General features: G+C 36.4%; 1 protein-coding gene across 6 annotated transcripts in view; it reads left to right on the plus strand.

The window, feature by feature from the left end:
• Positions 1–18,933, plus strand: part of MAP4K3 (mitogen-activated protein kinase kinase kinase kinase 3) — a 190,596-nt gene that overhangs the window by 59,124 nt on the left and 112,539 nt on the right. For 5 of the 6 annotated variants that reach the window (XR_013759017.1, XM_079109878.1, XM_079109879.1 and 2 more), the window contains exon 2: positions 8,457–8,514. The exons of the other annotated variant lie outside the window; for it this stretch is intronic. Coding sequence is in view for 4 of the 5 variants with exons in the window: in XM_079109878.1 (XP_078966004.1) it covers positions 8,457–8,514 (58 nt within the window). In the remaining variant the exon portion in view is untranslated. The remainder of the gene's footprint in view (positions 1–8,456; positions 8,515–18,933) is intronic. 6 annotated transcript variants of the gene reach the window in all.

An 18,933-nucleotide genomic window follows, 5' to 3' on the forward strand; every position in this document is an offset into this window, starting at 1 on the left:
AATATAGATAGATGAGTGGAATCTAAAATTCAAATGGGGAAGGGCAGAGTACCTAGAATAGCCAAAACTATTTTGAAAAAGTTGGAAGAATCAATATCTGATTTTTTAAGACTTACCTTAAAGCTTTAGTAATCAAGACTGTGTAGTACTGGTAAGGCATAGACACAAGATCAATAAGTCAATATAGAGCAGTGTAAAGTCCAGAAATAAATGCACACATATAAAACCAACTGACTTCTGACAAAGGTGGAAAGGCCATTCAATGGAGGAAGAAGAATTTTTCCCCATTATTGGGGATTAAATTCAGAGGTGCTCTACCACTGAACTGCATCCCCAGCCTTTTTAATTTTTTTAAATTTTGAGATAGGGTCTCACTGAGTTGCCGAGGATAAACTTGAAATTCTCCTGCCTCAGCCTCCCAAGTTGCTGTGATTACAGTTGTGCACCACATGGCCTTTTCTGTATGCTCAAGTTCAAGGCCACTTTTAGCAATTTATCGAGGTCCTGGCAACTTAGTGTGACCCTTTCTCAAAATTTTAAAAAGGCTAGGGATGTAGCATGGTGGTAAAGTGCCCTTGTGTTAAATACCAGTATTCCTCCCCCAAATAAATATTACTATTCAATTATTACTTAAATAAACTAATACATATTAGTTTGAGAGGACTGCTGTCACAAAATACCACAGACTGTGTGTGGCTTAAACAGTAGAAATTTATATTCCTATATTTCTGGAGTCCCAGGTCAAGGTGTTGGCAGGGTTGGTTTCTCTTGAGCTTGCAGATGTCTACCTTCTTGCTGTGTCTCCATGGCCTTTTCTCTTTGTGCGTGTTTCCTTGGTGTTCCTTCCTCCTCTTCTGTAAGGACATCAGTCATCAGACCTACTCCTGTGAGTTCATTTAACCTTAATCACCTCATCTAACACCCTGTCTCCAGATACTGAGGCATTCTAAAGTACTGGGTGTTAGTACTTGAAAATATAAATTTGGAGGAAAACAATTCAGCTATAACATTCTGTGAAATACACCGTTAAGAAAATTAAAGAAAAGCTACAGGCTGGGGGAAAATAACTGCAAATCATGTATCTGATAAAGGACATGTATCTAGAACATATAAAGAATTACCAAAGCTCAATAAGAAAATAAATATCCCAGTGAAAGCATGGATAAAAGATTGAAAGACACTGCACCAAGGAACAGCAGAGAAGGACAATATCATTAGCCGTTAGTTTGCATTAGTGGATGCAAACTAAATCCACCATGAGTTACCATTACATACCTATTAGAATGACTAAATAAAAAATACAGTAGTAACTGCTAGCAGTGATTCAGGGCAACTGGAACCCGAATACATTACTACTGGAAATGAACAATAGTACAGCCACTCTATAAATAGTTTGACAGTTTCTTATGAATGTTCCATAATATGAGGTAGTCCCACTCCTGAGTATTATGTAACCTGTACACAAATGTTTATAAGAACTCTGTTCATATTTGCCCCAAATTGAAAACAACCCAGATATCTATTAAGGATAAACTGTAGTATATTCATGCAATGGAATACTATTTAGCAACAAAAAGGAATAAATTAATGACACATGCAACAACTTAGAGAAGGAGGAGTCTCAAGAGGTTACATAATGAATGATTTAGGACAAAAAGATAGTGGCAGAGAACAAAGCATTGTGTGTCTGGACTTAGGGTGTAATTCCCGCAGAGTTTTTGCAGTAATGAAAGTTTTGGTGGTTTCACACATCTGGTGTATGTGTCAAAATTACTAGAATTGTATTCCCAAAACCCCGTTTCTTGTTATGGTTTTTAAGAATGAAAAAAACCTCAGTTTTAGGCATCACATATACATATTTTATGGTCGGACAAAATTCAGCTCCTCAGTTGTACTGGCCTCATTTCAGATCATCAATAGAATAGGTGCGTGTGGCATAGAACAAATACGTCAGACAACACATATATAACATTTCCATCAGTGAACAACATTCTTTTGGACAGTGCTGTTTTAGAGCAGGGTTGGCAAGGGCTGGGGATATTGGTCAGTGGTAGGTTGCTTAACCAGCATTGACCAGCATGTGACACCCCCTGGGTTAAATTCCCAGAACAAAAAAAAAATAAAAAGGAATGTAGATTAAGGTTGACAAACCCTTTTGATAAAGACCCTGATAGTTCATGCTGCACTGACCCTAAAATCTCTATCTCAGCTACTCAACTCCGTCATTGTATTGTAAAGGTAGTCACCAAGGGTACTTAAAACAAATGAGCAGGGCATGGTGGTGCAGGCCTGGAGGCTGAGGCAGGAGGATTGGAAATCAGAGACCAGCTTCAGCAACTGAGTGAGGTCCTGTCTCAAAATAAAAAGGGTTGGGACTTGCTCAGTGGAAAGCACCCCTGGGTTCAATTCCCTGTACAAAAAAGAAAGAAATCCCACCCCCCAAACAAACAACACCTGGCTCAGTCCCTGGTACAAAAACAAACAAAAAAGAATATTAAATGAGCATGACTGTGTTCCAGTAAAATTTTATTTACAAAAATAGGCATGTTTGCTGATTCTTTGTTGAAATTAGTTGTCCTTTTTCCTTTTTTCATGTTGGCTCAGGGTTTATTGGTAGATTGACTTTAGAATTATCATTCAGATTAAATAAAATTTTACTTAGGTGAGAGTGGGCACTATTAATAGGGCTGGGAGAGTAGACACACACTAGAAGTGTCCTGGGCACACTGTTTCATTCACCCCCATTCTTCCCATGAACTCGTTTCTTTTGGTGGACACATACCTAGTCCAGTTAACTGTGGAAAGCAAACATAAAACTAGTTCTTCAGTAGTAGTGAGGTGGGTTATCCATTTCCCTCTGACAAGCCCTGGGGGGCGTCCTAAGGTTTGGCTTCCAGCATACTCAAAATAATCTGTTTTCTGTCCATAAGACTCTATGCCGGCTTTTTTCTGACTGCCACCCCACCCACCCATCCTTTTCCATGTTGTAATCCATCCTGCCTCAAACCTCTGCATAAAGGGTGTCACCTTGGTGGAACCATCTGAAAACCCTTTTCAGGTGGAGAGGTTGGTAGTTACATTTTATACAGTTCAGGTGGTACAGTGCTTTAGACCAGGTCCTTGGGCTTGTAGTTTATCACAAGCACCTCAGTGGCCTTACATACAGATTCCTGGGTCCCATTCTAAATCTGTTTATTCAAAATTAGTGCCAGTGTTTTGCTGTTTTTAAACTCTCTATAGGATTTTTATATATCCTGCCAATTGGTTCAGTATTTAGACTCTGTTAGTTGAGAGTGAAATATTTGATGTAAATATTGACTTAGAAGGAACCTCATAGTCTGTTTTCACCTTGTTTTTAAGTTGTGGGTGGAGGGGTCGAGGAGAGGACACAAGGGAATTACTTGCTCAGATCCTGTTGCTTGTTAATGGCAGAGCAGGACTAAATTTTCTATTTCTTAACTCTCATTTCAGAACCTTTCATCTTTCATTGGACATCTCCTACTACATAATAAGCTTTGGAAACCCAAGGGTGCTCAGTACGTAGTAGTTAGATTTTTTTTTTTTTTTTTTTTTTTTTACTGATAATGACTGCCTTTAACTCACTTTATGTAGTGCCTAGCACATTTTTTGGCTTTTTTTTTTTCTTGGTACCAGGAATTGAACCCAGGGTTGCTTAATCACTAAGTTGCTTAGGGCCTTGCTAGTTGCTGAGGCTGGCTTTGAACTTGCAATCCTCCTGCCTCAGCCTCCTGAGTTGCTGGGATTACTGGCATGCACCACTGTGCCCAGCATTTTCTGGCTCTTAATAATTGCATCTTGATCACGTTGCTTACCCCAGTCCACTTTCAAGGACTAATTCTCTAATAGTTGGAGATAAGTCAGCAGTCAGTGAGAAATCATCTCAGAAAAATTTCCACACTAGTTATTTGAATGGTCTCCAAAGTCTCACTGAACCGAACAAATTCTGAAACAGCTTTGGAATTCTTTGAAATTCAGTAGTATTTCCAAGAGCTCCTATAAACAGATCTTCTAGATCAGCAGGATTTCCCTCACCAAGCCTACCCTCATTTGAGAGCGGTTACCCAGGATCTTTGGAAGCATGTGTGTGGGATGCATAAGCCAGAATAAGGTTTGAGACTAGGGCCAGGATAATGTAATCTGAGCCTTCAAGGAGGTCTGACAGTTGGGCAGAAGTGTGGATAGCACTGAGGAATCACAAGTTGTTTAGTTTGCCCAGAGCAAAAGGTACAAATTAGGGAATGACTAGAAAGGTAGACTTCACAACTTGATATCCACATGCAAATGAATGAAATTGAAGCCCCACCAAGCACCATATAAAAATTTACTCAAGTAGATGGTAGACCTAAATGTGAGGACTAAAACTATTAAAAGAAAACAGGAAAGAAACCTCAGTGGCCTTAAGGCTCTTGCTATAAGATTAAAAACCCAAGTGACCAAAAAAAAAAAAAACCTAAGTTGTACTTCATCAAAATTAAAACTTTTTTAACTTGCCTATGGACCTTTATTTTATTTATATTATGGTGCTAAGAATCGAACCCAGTGCCTCACACATGCTAGGCAAGTGCTTTACCACTGAGCTACAACCCCAGCCCCAAATTAAAACTTTTTTGCTTCAAAGGACATCACCAAGAAAACACAAAGACAGAATAGGAGGAAATACTTGCAAATCATATAACCGATCAGGGATATACAGAATATATGTAAAGAATTTTTGCAAGTCAATAACAAAGACAACAGTTAAAAATGGGCAGAGAATTGAATAGACATTCTTACAAAGAAATTATTCAGATGGCCAGTGAGCATGTGAAAAGATGCTCAACATCATTAATCTTTAGTGAAATGTAAATGAGATACCACTTCATACCCACTAAATTGGCTAAAATGAAAACACAGAGACAATAACAAATAGGCAAGGATGTGAGGAAACTGGAGCCCTTATGTTCATTGCTGATGATAATGTAAATGGTGTAGCTACTTTGGAAAACAGTTGGCAGGTCTTCAGAAAGTTAAGCATAGAATTACTGTATGACCCAGCATTTTGTCTCTTACATGTCTGTACTCAAGAGAATTGAAAACCTAAGTTCACACAAAAATTTGTGCACTCATGTATATAGCAATATTATTCACAACAGCTAAAAAGTAGAAAATTTCCATATGTCCTTCGCTGAGGAATGGGTAAACAAAATGTGATATTTTCATGTAATGGAATATTACTTGGCAGTAGTAATACATGGATGAGTGCACAATGTGAATGAATCTGAAAACATTGTACTAAGTGGAAGACAACAGGTACAGAGGATCACATACTGTTTGATCCCATTCATAATGGTTAGGTTCACAGAGAAGGGAAGTGGATTAGCAGTTGCCAGGCACTGAGAAGGGCTGCAGTATGGAGTGATGCCTAATGTGTTGGGGTTTCTTTTTGACGTGATGAAAATATTCTCAAATTCAATAGTAGTGGTTACATAATTGGTTTTATATATATACACACACACACACACATATTTATATATTATATATATGAAGTTGAATATATACAATATATATACACACACACACATTTACAGTAAAAGGGTGAACTTCATGGTATGTGAATTCTGTCCTAGTAAAGCTGTTATAAAAGTGTAACTATAATAACTGCAAAATATAAGTTATTTTAGCCAGAAGACCAAGGTTCTTGATGAATCAGAATGCTTTAAAGTCTTCATTAATAAACGTGAATTTTGATGAGCAAAGGCTCAGAAATTGACATTTCCTCTTTTTTAAAAATCATTTATACCTTTTTGGTGAAATATCTTAATACTGCCAAATAAGTTACATATTAGAAAATATTTTAGATAGCATAGGAAGGGAAAAAAAAGCAGCGATCATTTTAGCTATTTTTCTATTTTCTCTAAATAACCCTAATTTTATTTTGTTAGTTTTTTTTTTTTTTTTTTTTTTTTTTTTTTTTTTTTTTAAATGTGGTGCTGGGGATTGAACCCAGTGCCTCAGGAGTGCTAGGCAAGCACTTTGCCACTGAGCCACAACTTCAGCCCAAGAACCCTAATTTTAAAACTGTTATCCTTTAGAAAATTCTGGACTGATATACATCTTGAAATATTATATTCATAACTTACATGTGTAGTAAAGACTGACTTTGGTTAACTACTCATCAATAGTTAATTGTCATGGTTTTCTGTTAAATATGTGATGGTGTTAACTGTTTGTAAATCTATTTTTAGCTGAGTACATTATGTACAGCAACCATTTTGTGTGTAACTTCAGTAGAAAGTGTGCCCTCCTGTGGTCACTGGGACCAGAATTTCAACTGTAAACAATAAACCTGGTGTATGAATTCACATTTCTCTGTTGTTCCTTAATAGAATTACCCAATCATCCATACTCGGAATTTCCTTTTTTTTTTTTTTTTTCCCTGTGATTCTGGTAATGGAACTCAGGGACTCATGCATGCTAGGCAAGTGCTATACCACTGACCTACATCCCTACACCAAAATTTCTTTTCAATATAAAAAAAAAAAAATCATGGTATGATTTTTAAATGCTGAGAATTAGAGAGAATAGCTTCTTATTTTATTTGCAGAAGATGCTAAAAAAGATGGGACTTGAAGAGCAGAAGGAAGGAGAAAGGACGTCTAAGTGTGAGGCGAGGCAAGTTCTGGTAGAGTTTAGACGCTTTCTAATTAACTAAAGTTGAAGAGAGAGAACCAGAGTGTTACCCAGGTATATGCTGCCCTCCTTTACAAATGCTCCAGAATGGGATTCTGCTTTGTCATTTATATATCTTCATCCTAGGGATGAAGAAACAAATATTTATCCAGCACTATTTGAAACACTTAATCTCTTTTAATGGGAATTTAAGTTTAGTTTGAAATAAAGTATTCACATCTGGTTTGTACTGCCTCTAAGTAGGCATTCAGGTATTTATCAGTTTAGGGATTTTGTTTGAAGAAGCCTTTTTTTTTTTTTTTAATTTTCTTAAAAATTGCATTTTAATTTTTAATTTGTATGGGGGGGGATCTTTTAATTCCTTTGTTGTTTGGAATTAAAGATTTTTTGGTTTTTGTTTTATTTTGGTACTGGGGATTGAACCCAAGAGCTCTCTACCACTGAGCCACATTCCCAGGCCACCCCTATACCCTTGCCTTTTTGAGACAGGGTGTCCCTAAGTTGCTGAGGGTGGCCTCAAACTTGCAGTCCTCCTGCTTCAGCCTCCCTAGTAGCTGGGATTGCAGTCATGTGCCACCAAGCCTGGCCAAATTTTTGTATTTTTAATGATGGCTGTATCTCGTGTGTATCTTCCTAGATCCTTTGCCTGTATTTTTAAAAAATATTTTTCGTTGTAGATGGACATAATACCTTTATTTTATTTAGTTTTTTCTTTTAATGTGGTGCTAAGAATTGAACGCCTCACGTGTGCTAAGTAAGCACTCTACCACTGAGATATAGCCCAGCTCTGTATGTTTAATGCCCTGGTAGTCTTAGAAGGATTCCTTTGTTTATAGTGTTATCAGTTCTTGTCAGGTGATTCACAGATCTCAGCCAATCCATTAGGAAGTGAGTATTGCGACTACAGTAGTCTTGATTACATGAAGAAATCTTCCTGTGATCTGGTATTTGCATATGTGATCTGATATGCATATGTTGTTCTCTTTTGGTTGAAAGGAAATTTACCTGAATTTCAGTTAAAAGTTTGAAATATCTAATTTTAAAGTATTTTAAATTGGCAAAGAATTATTGCCATTTTTGTGCAAAGTGAAAAAGTTTTTGCTTATTTAGGTTTAACTGTACAATTATCAGGAATATAATATTATGAATTTATTTTTAAAGTGATTTTTATTGTTAATATGTAACTTGCAAAAATATATTTGGTTTGTATTGAATACATTATTTGACTGCACTATCAGGTTTAAAAGAATTTAAGGGCGTTGTCTTCTTAATTATATAATTGAATTAACCTTTCATATTCTGTGGTTTTTTAAATGAAAAAAATTAAAGACTAGTTTATTAACTGAAAACTTACCAGCCTTTGAATGAGTGACTGCATAGGGTTAATGCTTAATAGCTTAGACTCTGGAATCAAGCTGCCTGGATTTGAATCCCAACATTGTCCCCTAGGCAGGTATAGGGCCTCAACAAGTTCTTTTTTTAACTTCTCTGTGCTTTGATTTCCTTATTTGCAACATGGGAATAACATTAGTTGCTACCTTAATAAGAGTTTTGTGAGGATTTAATGAATTAATATAAAAACACTTAGAATAATGCCTGCAAGTACTAATGGTCTTGGTATTAGCTGTTGTTGTTACTGCCACATTAAGTTTATGCATGAGGTAATGCTGAAATCACTGTTTATTTTGTAAATATAAATGACTTGTTTCATTTCAGTGAAAATGAAAGATAATCTTTTTTTTGTTTGTTTGTTTTCATTCTTTTAGGCACGGAATGTTAATACCGGTGAATTAGCAGCAATTAAAGTAATAAAATTGGAACCAGGTAAAATTTTTGAAATTTGATGTTTCTTATTGCTTGGCTATATTAAGACCTAAATTAATGATGTTTGGTCGACCTTCTGTTACTTTCCTCAGTACCATCTGGGAAATAGAACTGATTGGTGTCTTCTGAATCTAGTGGAGCTAACTATGAGAAGCTGATTAAGTAGTGCGTTTCCAGGGCAACACTGTCCTGGAGTGTGGTGGTGGGAGGAAGTGAACTGAGATCTCTGGGGGGTTGTAGTCTAGTTCTTTGTCTCCTGTCCACTTACTCTATGAACTTGAGCGCGGAGCTTCAGGTATCTGAGTCTGTTTTCTCAATAGACCCAGCTCCCACACCTTTGGACCATTAGTATCCTGTTAGTTACCTTCCACCTCGAGCACTGTGTTGTAAAGTCCCTGAGGACTATTTCATGTATTTTATCTACTTTAATTATATTCTCCCTTTGGATTCACCCACCCCCTTGAAATCCACATCTTTCTGAGCTCAATCTCTTTCCGTTCTCTCCCACTCCTGTAAGCAAAGTTAATTGTGCTAGTGTCAAGACGGTTCCATAGCAGTTAGGTGCCTTCGGGTTTCATCTTCATATGAACAGAAATCCCTTCAGAGTTTTCAAGGGTGTGCAAGCTTTTACTGCAAAAGGCCAGATGGTAAATATTTTTGGCTTTGCAGGCCATTTTCCTCCCTGGTCCCTCCCTCTCTCCCAAAATGTAAAAAATATTCTTAGCTGAAAAACTATTCTTAGAAAACCAGGCCACCTACTGTTATAGTTTACCTACCCTTGATTTAGATAATCAGTAAACTGTTTAGAAGTACCATTAAGACAAAATTTTAAGGACGTGTTGATTGTGCTCAAACCACACTGAAATATAATTAGTAAAGAATGTATTTTCCATTAGATGTGTTTACAGATCTTGGTTTCTAACATCATAAGACAAGGTTGAGATGTGTTTACAGATCTTGGATTCTAATATCATAAGACATGGTTTCTTTGTTTTCCCCAAATCTCCTATTCTTCAATCTTTAGCAACTTAAGAAGGCTATTTGAATTTGTTGAAATCTGAGGTATGAAAAATAAATTAAAGATTTGGCACTTAAAACAGGGCCTTCGTTTTCATCATTCAGAAGTAGCTGTGTTACTTGATGAGATGGTCCTAATCAGAAGTGGTTTGTACGTACATAGCCCCTCACATCAGCAGAGTGTCTTCCTTTTCAGAAAGCCTGTCTGACCCCTGGAATGATTACGCTGACACCTCTGGAGGAATCACTCCATTAAAGCATGTACAATAGCTAACTTGTCCTTCTAGACTTGTCTCTTTTTGTTTCTAGGTTTTAATCAAATTTGTGCCCCCAGCACTGAGCTTAGGGCCTAGCACTAGAACTCAGTTAGTACATCTTAAAATACCTTGAAAAACGGGCTGGGGTTGTGGCTTAGTGGTAGAGGGCTTGCCTGGCATGTGAGAGGCACTGGGTTTAATTCTCAGCACCACATCTAAATAAATAAAATAAAGTTCCATCGATGATTAAAAAATATATATAAAAAATTACCTTGAAATTTAGAAACTTAAAGGTCAGGCATGGTGACCCGTATCTGAAATCCCAGCCACTTGAGGCAGAGACAGGAGGGTCACAAGTTCAAGACCAGCTTCAGCACCTCAGCGAGGCACTGTCTTTTTCTATCTCAAAATAAAAAGTTCTGGGGATATAGCTTGGTGGTAAAAAAAGTGGATGCTTTTTTCTAAAACCAACTTAAAAAATTTATTTGTTCATTATGACGGTTTTTTCTGATTTATGTAATGTTTGAATTGTGATGCTGCCCATCTTGAACACTGCCAAGTATCTGATATCAATATATTGATCCATGTAGTAAAATATACAACTAAATATAATGAATAAAATAAAAATCATTCATATCATACCACCAAGAGGTAAGGGTTATTACCATTACATTTTATATATATAATTAAATTAATTAACCTTGGATTTCCTACTTATGTTCATAGAAGTCACCTGAATTCTTATAATAATTTGTTTTATTTTGTTTATATCTTAGGTGTCATAGTTTACTTGTTGGTGTGCTCTGCCCACTGGTGAGGAGCACAGACTCTGAAGACAGGCTATTTTTATTCTAGTCCAGACTGGACCACATTATTTAACGCTTTCTGGACATCCGTTTTCTCATCTCTGAAATGGGGATAACAATAGTAACTTCTTCTTGTTGAAGGGATTAAATGGTTTTAAATATCTAAAGCACTTACAATAGTAATGCCTGACACAGTATGTACTAAGTACTTAACTGTAGTCAGGTAGCTGATAATTACTGCTACCACTGCTATACTTATCAAGGTGTGACCAACCTTGTTTTATCTATATAATCTACATTCTAATTTGAATCAGATCCCAAACATCTTGTCATTTCAGTCCTTAATATTTCCCTATGTATAGCTAGAGGATAAGAACTCAAAGCCACAAACAAGAAACTCCACACACTGCTAATGAGAAAGCAAGATGGTGCTGCCACTTTGAAAAACATTTTGGCATTTTCCTAAAATGTTAAACATAAATTTCCATAATGACTCAGCAGTTCTCATAAGTATCTCCTATTCAGTGACTTTCACACTTATGTTCATAGCAGGATTACTCATAATACTCAAACTTGTAATCATCCTAACTGCCCATCAACTGGTGAATGAATGGACAAAATGTTATATATGTATAGTAGAAGACTTTTGTAATAAAATAGAACTGCTGATACATGCTATGAAATAAATGATCTAAACAGTGTGCTAAGTGAAAGGAGCTAGGCACAGAGATTACCTGTTGTGTGATACTGTTACATGAAATGCTCAAAAATAGCAAATCTATAGAGTTGAAAAGTGGATTAGTGGACTGGTGAGTTAGAGGCAGAAAGGGTGGATTAGCAGTTAAATGAACACGAGGAATCTTATAGAGGTAATAGAAACCATTCTAAAACTGATTTATAGTAAGAGTTGAAAAACTTGATGAATTTATTAAAAACATCATTGAATTGTGTGCTGGGTGAACTACATGATTCTAAAATATGCCTGAAAAATAAAAAATGTATAACCACAATACTATTGACAATAATAATCAATTATATAATGCACATAATATCACTATATAATTTGACCAGTATCACTCCACAGCACCTCCCCACCTTTATATTTTTGTTATAGAAATTTGATCATTTGTAGTATTTCTCCTCAATATGGATTTTGTTGATGCCTCCCTGTATTACTTAATCTCTTCTTCATGAATTGATAACTCTAGAGAGTGAATAGTTTCAGGTTTGATTTAGTATGTAGGAGAAGTCTACTTCAGATGTGGGGTTATGCTCACATTTTTCTAGGTTAGAATTTTGATGATCAGTCTTCTACCTTTAAAATTTAAAAAAAAATTTTTTTTGTATTACTAAGAATTGAAATCAGTACTGGATACTCTACCACTGAGTTACAACCCCAGAATTTTTTATTTTGTGATTTGGGCTCACTAAGTTGCCAAGCTGACCTCAAACTCACAACCCTCCTGCTTTGTTTCCCGAGTAGCTAGGATTACAGGTTGTACACCACTGCGCCCTGCCCAATCTTCAGCTTTTTGAAAATGAAAATTAATTCTGAAATAGTGTGATGAATTTTAAGAATTTGTATCTTGAATTTGATACTTCTATTCCTTTTTCTTAATAACTTACAACCAATTTGAACCTGAAGCTAAATGAAAACTTGAGAGACATTTTAACAAAATCATTTAAATGTCAGGTTAGTCCAAGCTGTTTCACTGTGAATTATAGTCTTATTCATGTGGCTTTAAACTTTGCTTTTCTCAAATATATCCTTTGATTAACCATCAAAGGATGGTTAAATTGCAAAAAAAAAAAAAGAAGAAATTGTTATTGTAATAAGAGAAGAAAAATAGTTAACTGAAAAACAAACTAAAGTCTTTCATTATTTTATTTTATTAGTTTGTATAATCACGTCAGCTTTTTGGTGATTTTCTCCAGATTTTGTGTGTGTGTGTGTGTAGAAACCCTATACATACACGTAATCACATATATACTAAGTAAACAGACCCAAAGGGAGCTGGTCAAAGTTCAAAGACTTTGCTGCTTAGATCAGTTTAATTGGTTTGCACACAACTGAACCAGTAAAAAAACGTTGGAGAGGATAAATAAGGATGCATGTGAATGAGGCACAGCTCTTTACTGCTTCCCCAAGGTCTCACAGAGTTGACTCATGTTGGTGGTCAGTGCCATGAATAATCTGTAAGCCATGAACACCTAGGTTGCCACCCTTTTTACCATCAGGCTAGGGAAAGGGACATCATCAGGACTCAGCAAGTGGTATAACTGCTATTAGAAAAGGTAGTTATGTGCTTTGATACTTTTCTATATTTTTATGTTCCATTTCTTACTTTGCCCTGAGGCTTGTAGCAGGCCTACAATAGGTACAAACACTTTTAAAAATATGTATGTGTGTTTTGTAGAAGGAAATATAGATTCTTATTTTTATTTGAAAAGTACATCATGAATGTTTCTCATGTTATTTTTACAACACCTCCTTTAAGTTGTCGGCATAGATTTCATTTGTATAAATGAGTTATTTAAACAATTCCTAATGATTATAACATTTTAGTTTCATAATTACAAATAACATTGCCATGTACCTATAGGGATGTTTTTTGTCTCTGTGCATGTTGTCATCATGAAGTCCTAACTAGTTAAAGGATATGTAAATTTAGGAAGATATACTAGGAATACTGTATACTGGGGAAGACTATGCCTGAAATCTCCAAGGTGTTCCCTTACCTTTTCTCAAAAAGGTTATCATTGATCTCTTATTGTTAATTAGCATTTCTTTAGTTTCTAGTGATTGAATACCCTACCACCGTGGGCACACCCACACATGCCTCTTGACCTTTTATTTTTATTTTGTAAAGAACCTGTTCATTCCAGGCATTTAATTAGTATATATTCATTATCTTCTTAGTGCCAGATGTTGGTATAGGTGCTTGGCACGTAATGGTAAATAAAGCAGATGAGGCTCCATTGAGAAGCTGAGATTTTAGTCAAGAGAGACAGTAAATATGGAAACATCACATAGATAAGATAATTTTATGAGCTAAAATAAGGTCATATGGTTGAAAGTGGGTGGGGACTACTAATACTAGTGTCATAGTCTTGCAAGGCCTCTCAGGGCAGATGACATTTGAGTTGAGGTTTGAATAAGGAGTCAGTCAGTCTTGGAGAAGAACATTCCAGGTAGTGAAAGGCAGGGGAGGTGCTCTGAAGTAGGAATGAACACAGCAAGTTTGAAGACAGAGAGGAAGGCCAGTATGACTTTCTCATTTTGAGCCATTGGGAACAGGGAATTAAATAGGGTTGAAAAACTAGGCAAGAACTAGAATATATGGTCTTGAAGACTGGTAAAGAGAGTAGATTTTATTTCAAGCATAGTGAAGAACCTGTGGAGAGTTTGGGGCCTAAACAATGGGATCAATGAAATGAGTAGTCATCTTTTATGGGTTTTGCATGTCTGTTAGAGGTCCAGTTGGAGTCACTGAATATGAATAGGCGTTTGATACAAGCATCTGAAGCTCCAGGAGAAATTAGGTTAGAGATACAAATTTGAAGGTCATCAGAATATAAATGATACTTAAAGCTATGGAAGGGGAGAGATCACCTAGGAAGAAGGTATAGAGGTGGGGGGATGCTGAAGTTAGAGCCCTTCGTAATTCTAATATTAGAGGTCTGCCAGAGAAGGAGAATCCAGCAAAGACAGTTTGAGAACAAGTAATCAGTTACATTTAGCTAGGAAACATACCTGCTGAGTACTGTGTCATGGAAACCCATAGAAGAAAGTCTTTGAGGAGGCAGGAGATGTAAACCGTGTTAGATGATACTGAGAGGTGTGAAGGAAAACTGAGAATGGAGCATTGGCTTTGGTGCCTTTCAGGAGAAAATGGGAGGAATGGAGGGGAGATAGCAAAAGTCTTCTCTCAGAATAAAGAACTTGAGAAGATGGAAAGTCAGGATCCAAGGTATAAGGCTAATAGCAGGGGCAATTGATTCATTGTAAGAGGTAAGACTGAATATAAGTAAATGTGCAGGCAGGTTAGTGTAATTGGTAGTGGGAAGATGGGTTATTATCCATTTGCATCCATTTTCATTTTGAACCTCTAGGATATTTAGAATGAGAGTGGGATTGTGTATTGGAGATTTAGTGAGAGAGAAACACATGAAATGGTCATCTTGGAAAATGGGAAAGTGTATTTCTCTTTTCCTGTACATGTACATGTACATATACATATATGCATGAATATGTGAATAAATTTGAATTGTCTGACATTGATAAGGGTCCAGTTGAAATTCAAGTTTGAAGTGGGTCTAGTATGTTGGTATTGCTCAGATGCAGTGTGACCAAGAGAAGGATGACTTCCGGGGATGCTTACAGTAGTATGCCCCAATGACCAATTATGAGATTCTCATAAAGATTTGAATTAAGACAGTTTCGATGGGGTTGGAATTGAGACAGATTTGGGAAGTAGATTGTAGAAAAAATGTATTTTTTTTTTCATCTGGGATATGTCGATCATGAGATGTTTAGAAACTGTTTATGTAGATATCCACAAATGTCAACCTGATGTATAGACCTGGAACTTGCAGGGAGAAGTCTTGGGACTTGGGAATTGCTGGTATGCAGTAGTGTTGTAGTTGGAGAGTTCCAAAAAGGAAAAAGGCATCATTAGTGTCAAATGCTGTGAAGTGTAAGGTACAATGAGAATGGATAAGAGAGCTCTGATTTGGGATTTAGAACAACATAGGCCTTTGCAAGAGTAATTCCAGCAGTAACAGTGAAAAGTAGACTATAGTTGAGTCGAGGAACAATGCAAAGTTGAGGAAGTAATACAGAGAAAACACGCTCAGACTTTTCTTTGGAGAAATCTGCCTGTGGAAAGCAACAAAGGTATAGGTTTAATACAGGGGAAGCAAGATGAAGGGAAGTTTTTAATGGTAATTCGGGCATATTTGTAGGCTGAAAGGAAGAAGTCAATGGAGATGGAGAGAATAAAAGACCTAAGTGAGATAGAAGTTTATTTCTCTCTTACAGAACAGTTCTGAGGCAAGTGAGGTCAGCAGTTCAGGTTTCTGTTCGCTTGTTTGCTTGTTTGATTTGGTTTTGTTGCTGAAGTCCTTCCGAACTGCCAGTTTCTCTATCTTTTGTTCCATCACACCGTGCAGTGTTCATTCATGTGCTTCTGTGAGGCTGGGTCACCTTTGTGTCCGTCTTCAGCTTTCAGGGAGAGAGGTGGGTATTTTCAGACAGTTTCCTCTCTTAAGGAAGAGATGGGAGATCACATATCAGTTCTGCTCATTTTCTTTTGCTAAATTATGTATCCACACAAATGCAAGCCACATTGCCTGGCCTCTCTTAGTTGAAGGACATGTTCTTTGCTGAGAATGAAGCAGGGCACTGGGTACATAGGACATCTGAAGAGTAACAGAAGTGACTTTTTGTTTTGAAAGCCATTGTAGGGAATGGAAGAAGAAATTGACTGTCAGCAACAGAATTGTTGTACAGTGTTGTATATCTAATCAGCATTAGAAATCAGTCATTTTTTATTATGAATATTAACATAGCCATCTCACTATTCAAGAGTAGTCATTACAACATGACTTTAAAGCAATATGTAATCAATTTTACTTATTAAAAGATCTTTTCTCTAGAAATTTTTAGAATTATAGGAAAATTAGCCAGTAAGATAACTAGACAAGGCCCTGTTCCAAGGTAGAGAAACTTGTTGCTGTTTTAAGAACTATTTATAAGTGAATTTCTTATCCATTTGTCAGTTTTTGCTCCCATGTATTTAGGGCCTTGTGGTTAAGTGAAAGTTTTATATTCTATTCTTTCTCATAATAATATATAAAATTTACAACATTGTCTAGTATTTCATTGTGAAGACCTCTGGAACTAAAATATAATTTATAGCATACCAAGAAGATATAGGTTTTGTCAGTGCAATAGTCTTGAAAGGAAACTGTCCTGTAATGGTTAATTTGAATTGTCAACTTAATTGGATTAAGAGGTGCCGGTGAGTAAGAGGCTTCTGGATGTGTCAGTGAGGGTGTGTCTAAGAATGATTGATGTGTAGGATAGCAAACTAAAGTGGAGACCCTCCCTCAGCATGGGCAGCACTGTTCAATACAATGGTGGCTTGGATGGAATAAAATTTGGAAGAACAAGGAACCGGCAGCAGGTGCAAGCTCAATTCTTCTCTAGTGCGTTCTTGATTGCTGCTGCAATCACCTGAGGATATCAGATTCTCTTCCAAAGTGAACTCTGCCAGTGATTCTCCAGGAAGTTTCCAGAAGCATTTGGTCTCAGACTAGGGTGATCCCTCTTGTTCTGAGGCTTCAGCCTCTTGGACTGCACAGCTACTGGTTCCTCCAACTCTCCAGCCTACAGATGACACTGTGGATTATCCAGCTTCTGGTCATGAAGGCAATGTAATAAATCACCTTCTTATAATTATACTTCCTGTTGATTCTGTTCCTCTAGGGAACCCTGACTAATACATGTACTTTCTACGCTGGCATGTTGAAGGAAGAAATAGATCATTCAGCAATAATACCTGGAAACTTTGGTAACCCTAATTTCAGTAATAGATGGAACTAAGTAGAAGGTCAACAAGTAACTAGAAGTAACTATAAAATAGACTGAGGATATAGTTCAATGGTAGAACATGTGGAAGGCCCTGGGTTCAATTCCCAGCAGCACAAACAAAGTGAAGGGGTAGGAGATAAACTAACTAGACCTAAGAGACATCTATAGAACATTCTACCCAGTGGCAGAAGAACACATATTCTTCTCAAGAATTATAGTTTTGAAGTTTTCAGTGTATAAGTCTTGCATTTGTTTTGTTAAATTTATACCTGTATATTTTATTCTTTTTGTAAATGCTATTGTAATTAGCATTACTGTATAGTGACCTGTTACTCAGCACCAATCCAATGAGATGCTATTATAATTAGAATGATTTTTCTTAACTTTGTTTTCAAGATGTTCATTGCTCATGTGTGGAAATACAATTGGTTTTTGTATATTGTTCTTGTATCTTGCAACTCTGCTGAACTTAACTGTTTTAATAGTTTCTTAATGGACTCTTCAGAATTTTCTACATATAAGATCATATCATCTGCAAATATAGTTTAACTTCCTTTTCAATCTATATGCCTTTTATTACAAAAAAAAAAAATGCAAGACTTTTACACTGAAAACTAAACCTGTTGAAATAAATGGAAGATCTAAATAACTGTGAAGACATCCCAAGTTAACAGCCTGGAAGATTTAATACAGTTAAGACAGCACTCCCCATACTGATCTATAGAATGAACATAATTTCTACCAACATCCCAACTTGCTCTTTTGCAGAAATTAACAAGATGTTCCTCAAATTCATATGGAAATGCACGGGGCCCAGAAGAGCCAAAACAATCCTGAACGAGAACATTGTTGGAAGGCTTTCTTTACATTGACCCATTTTAAAAGTTACTACAGAGCTACGGTAATCAAGACAGTGTGTTATTGGCACAAGAATAGGCATATCAGTGGATTAGACTCGAAAGTCTGGAATTAACCCGGTCCTTTTTTGGTGAATTGATTTTTGCAAACAGTGCCAAGACAAATTAAGGGAAAGAACAGTGCCAAGACAAGTTAATTAGTGGTGGGAGGTGGGCAACTGGATATCCACATGCAAAAGAATTCAGCTGGACGTCTACTTCACAGCATACATGGAAATTAATTGAAAACAGACCATCCATCTCTATGTAAGAACTAGAACTATAAAACTTTTATAAGAAAACATAGGAATGTCTTTGAGATCTTGGGTTAAGGCAGTGTTTTCCAAAGGTGTAAGTGACAAAGAAAATGTAGATAAATTGAATTACATCAAAATTAAGAATTTTTGTCACGAAAAATGATAACCATCAATAAAGATTAAAGATATAGTGCACAGAATTGGAGAAAATGTAAGTCATATCTGATAAGGGACTAAATCCAGAATATATAAAGAATTCTTCAGATTCAAAAATAAAGGAGAGAAGTAACCTATTCTCAATGGGCAAAGACTTTGAAGAACACAGGGAGCTAACATATACATGAAAAGGTGCTCAATATCATTAGTTATTAGGGAAATGCATTCAAAGCCACAATGGGATGCACCTCATACTCATTTGGATATTTATAATAAAGATTAGAGAAATCAGAGCCCTTATATGTTGCCAGTGGCAATGTAAAATGGTGCGCCCACTTTGGAAAATTGTCAGAATTATTAAACATCGAGTTACCATATGGCCAGCATTTTTACTCTTAGATATATTCTCAAGGGAAATGAAAGCACATTTACATT

Source organism: Sciurus vulgaris (assembly GCF_902686455.1).
Source record: "Sciurus vulgaris genome assembly, chromosome: 14".
Taxonomy (NCBI): Eukaryota; Metazoa; Chordata; class Mammalia; order Rodentia; family Sciuridae; genus Sciurus; species Sciurus vulgaris.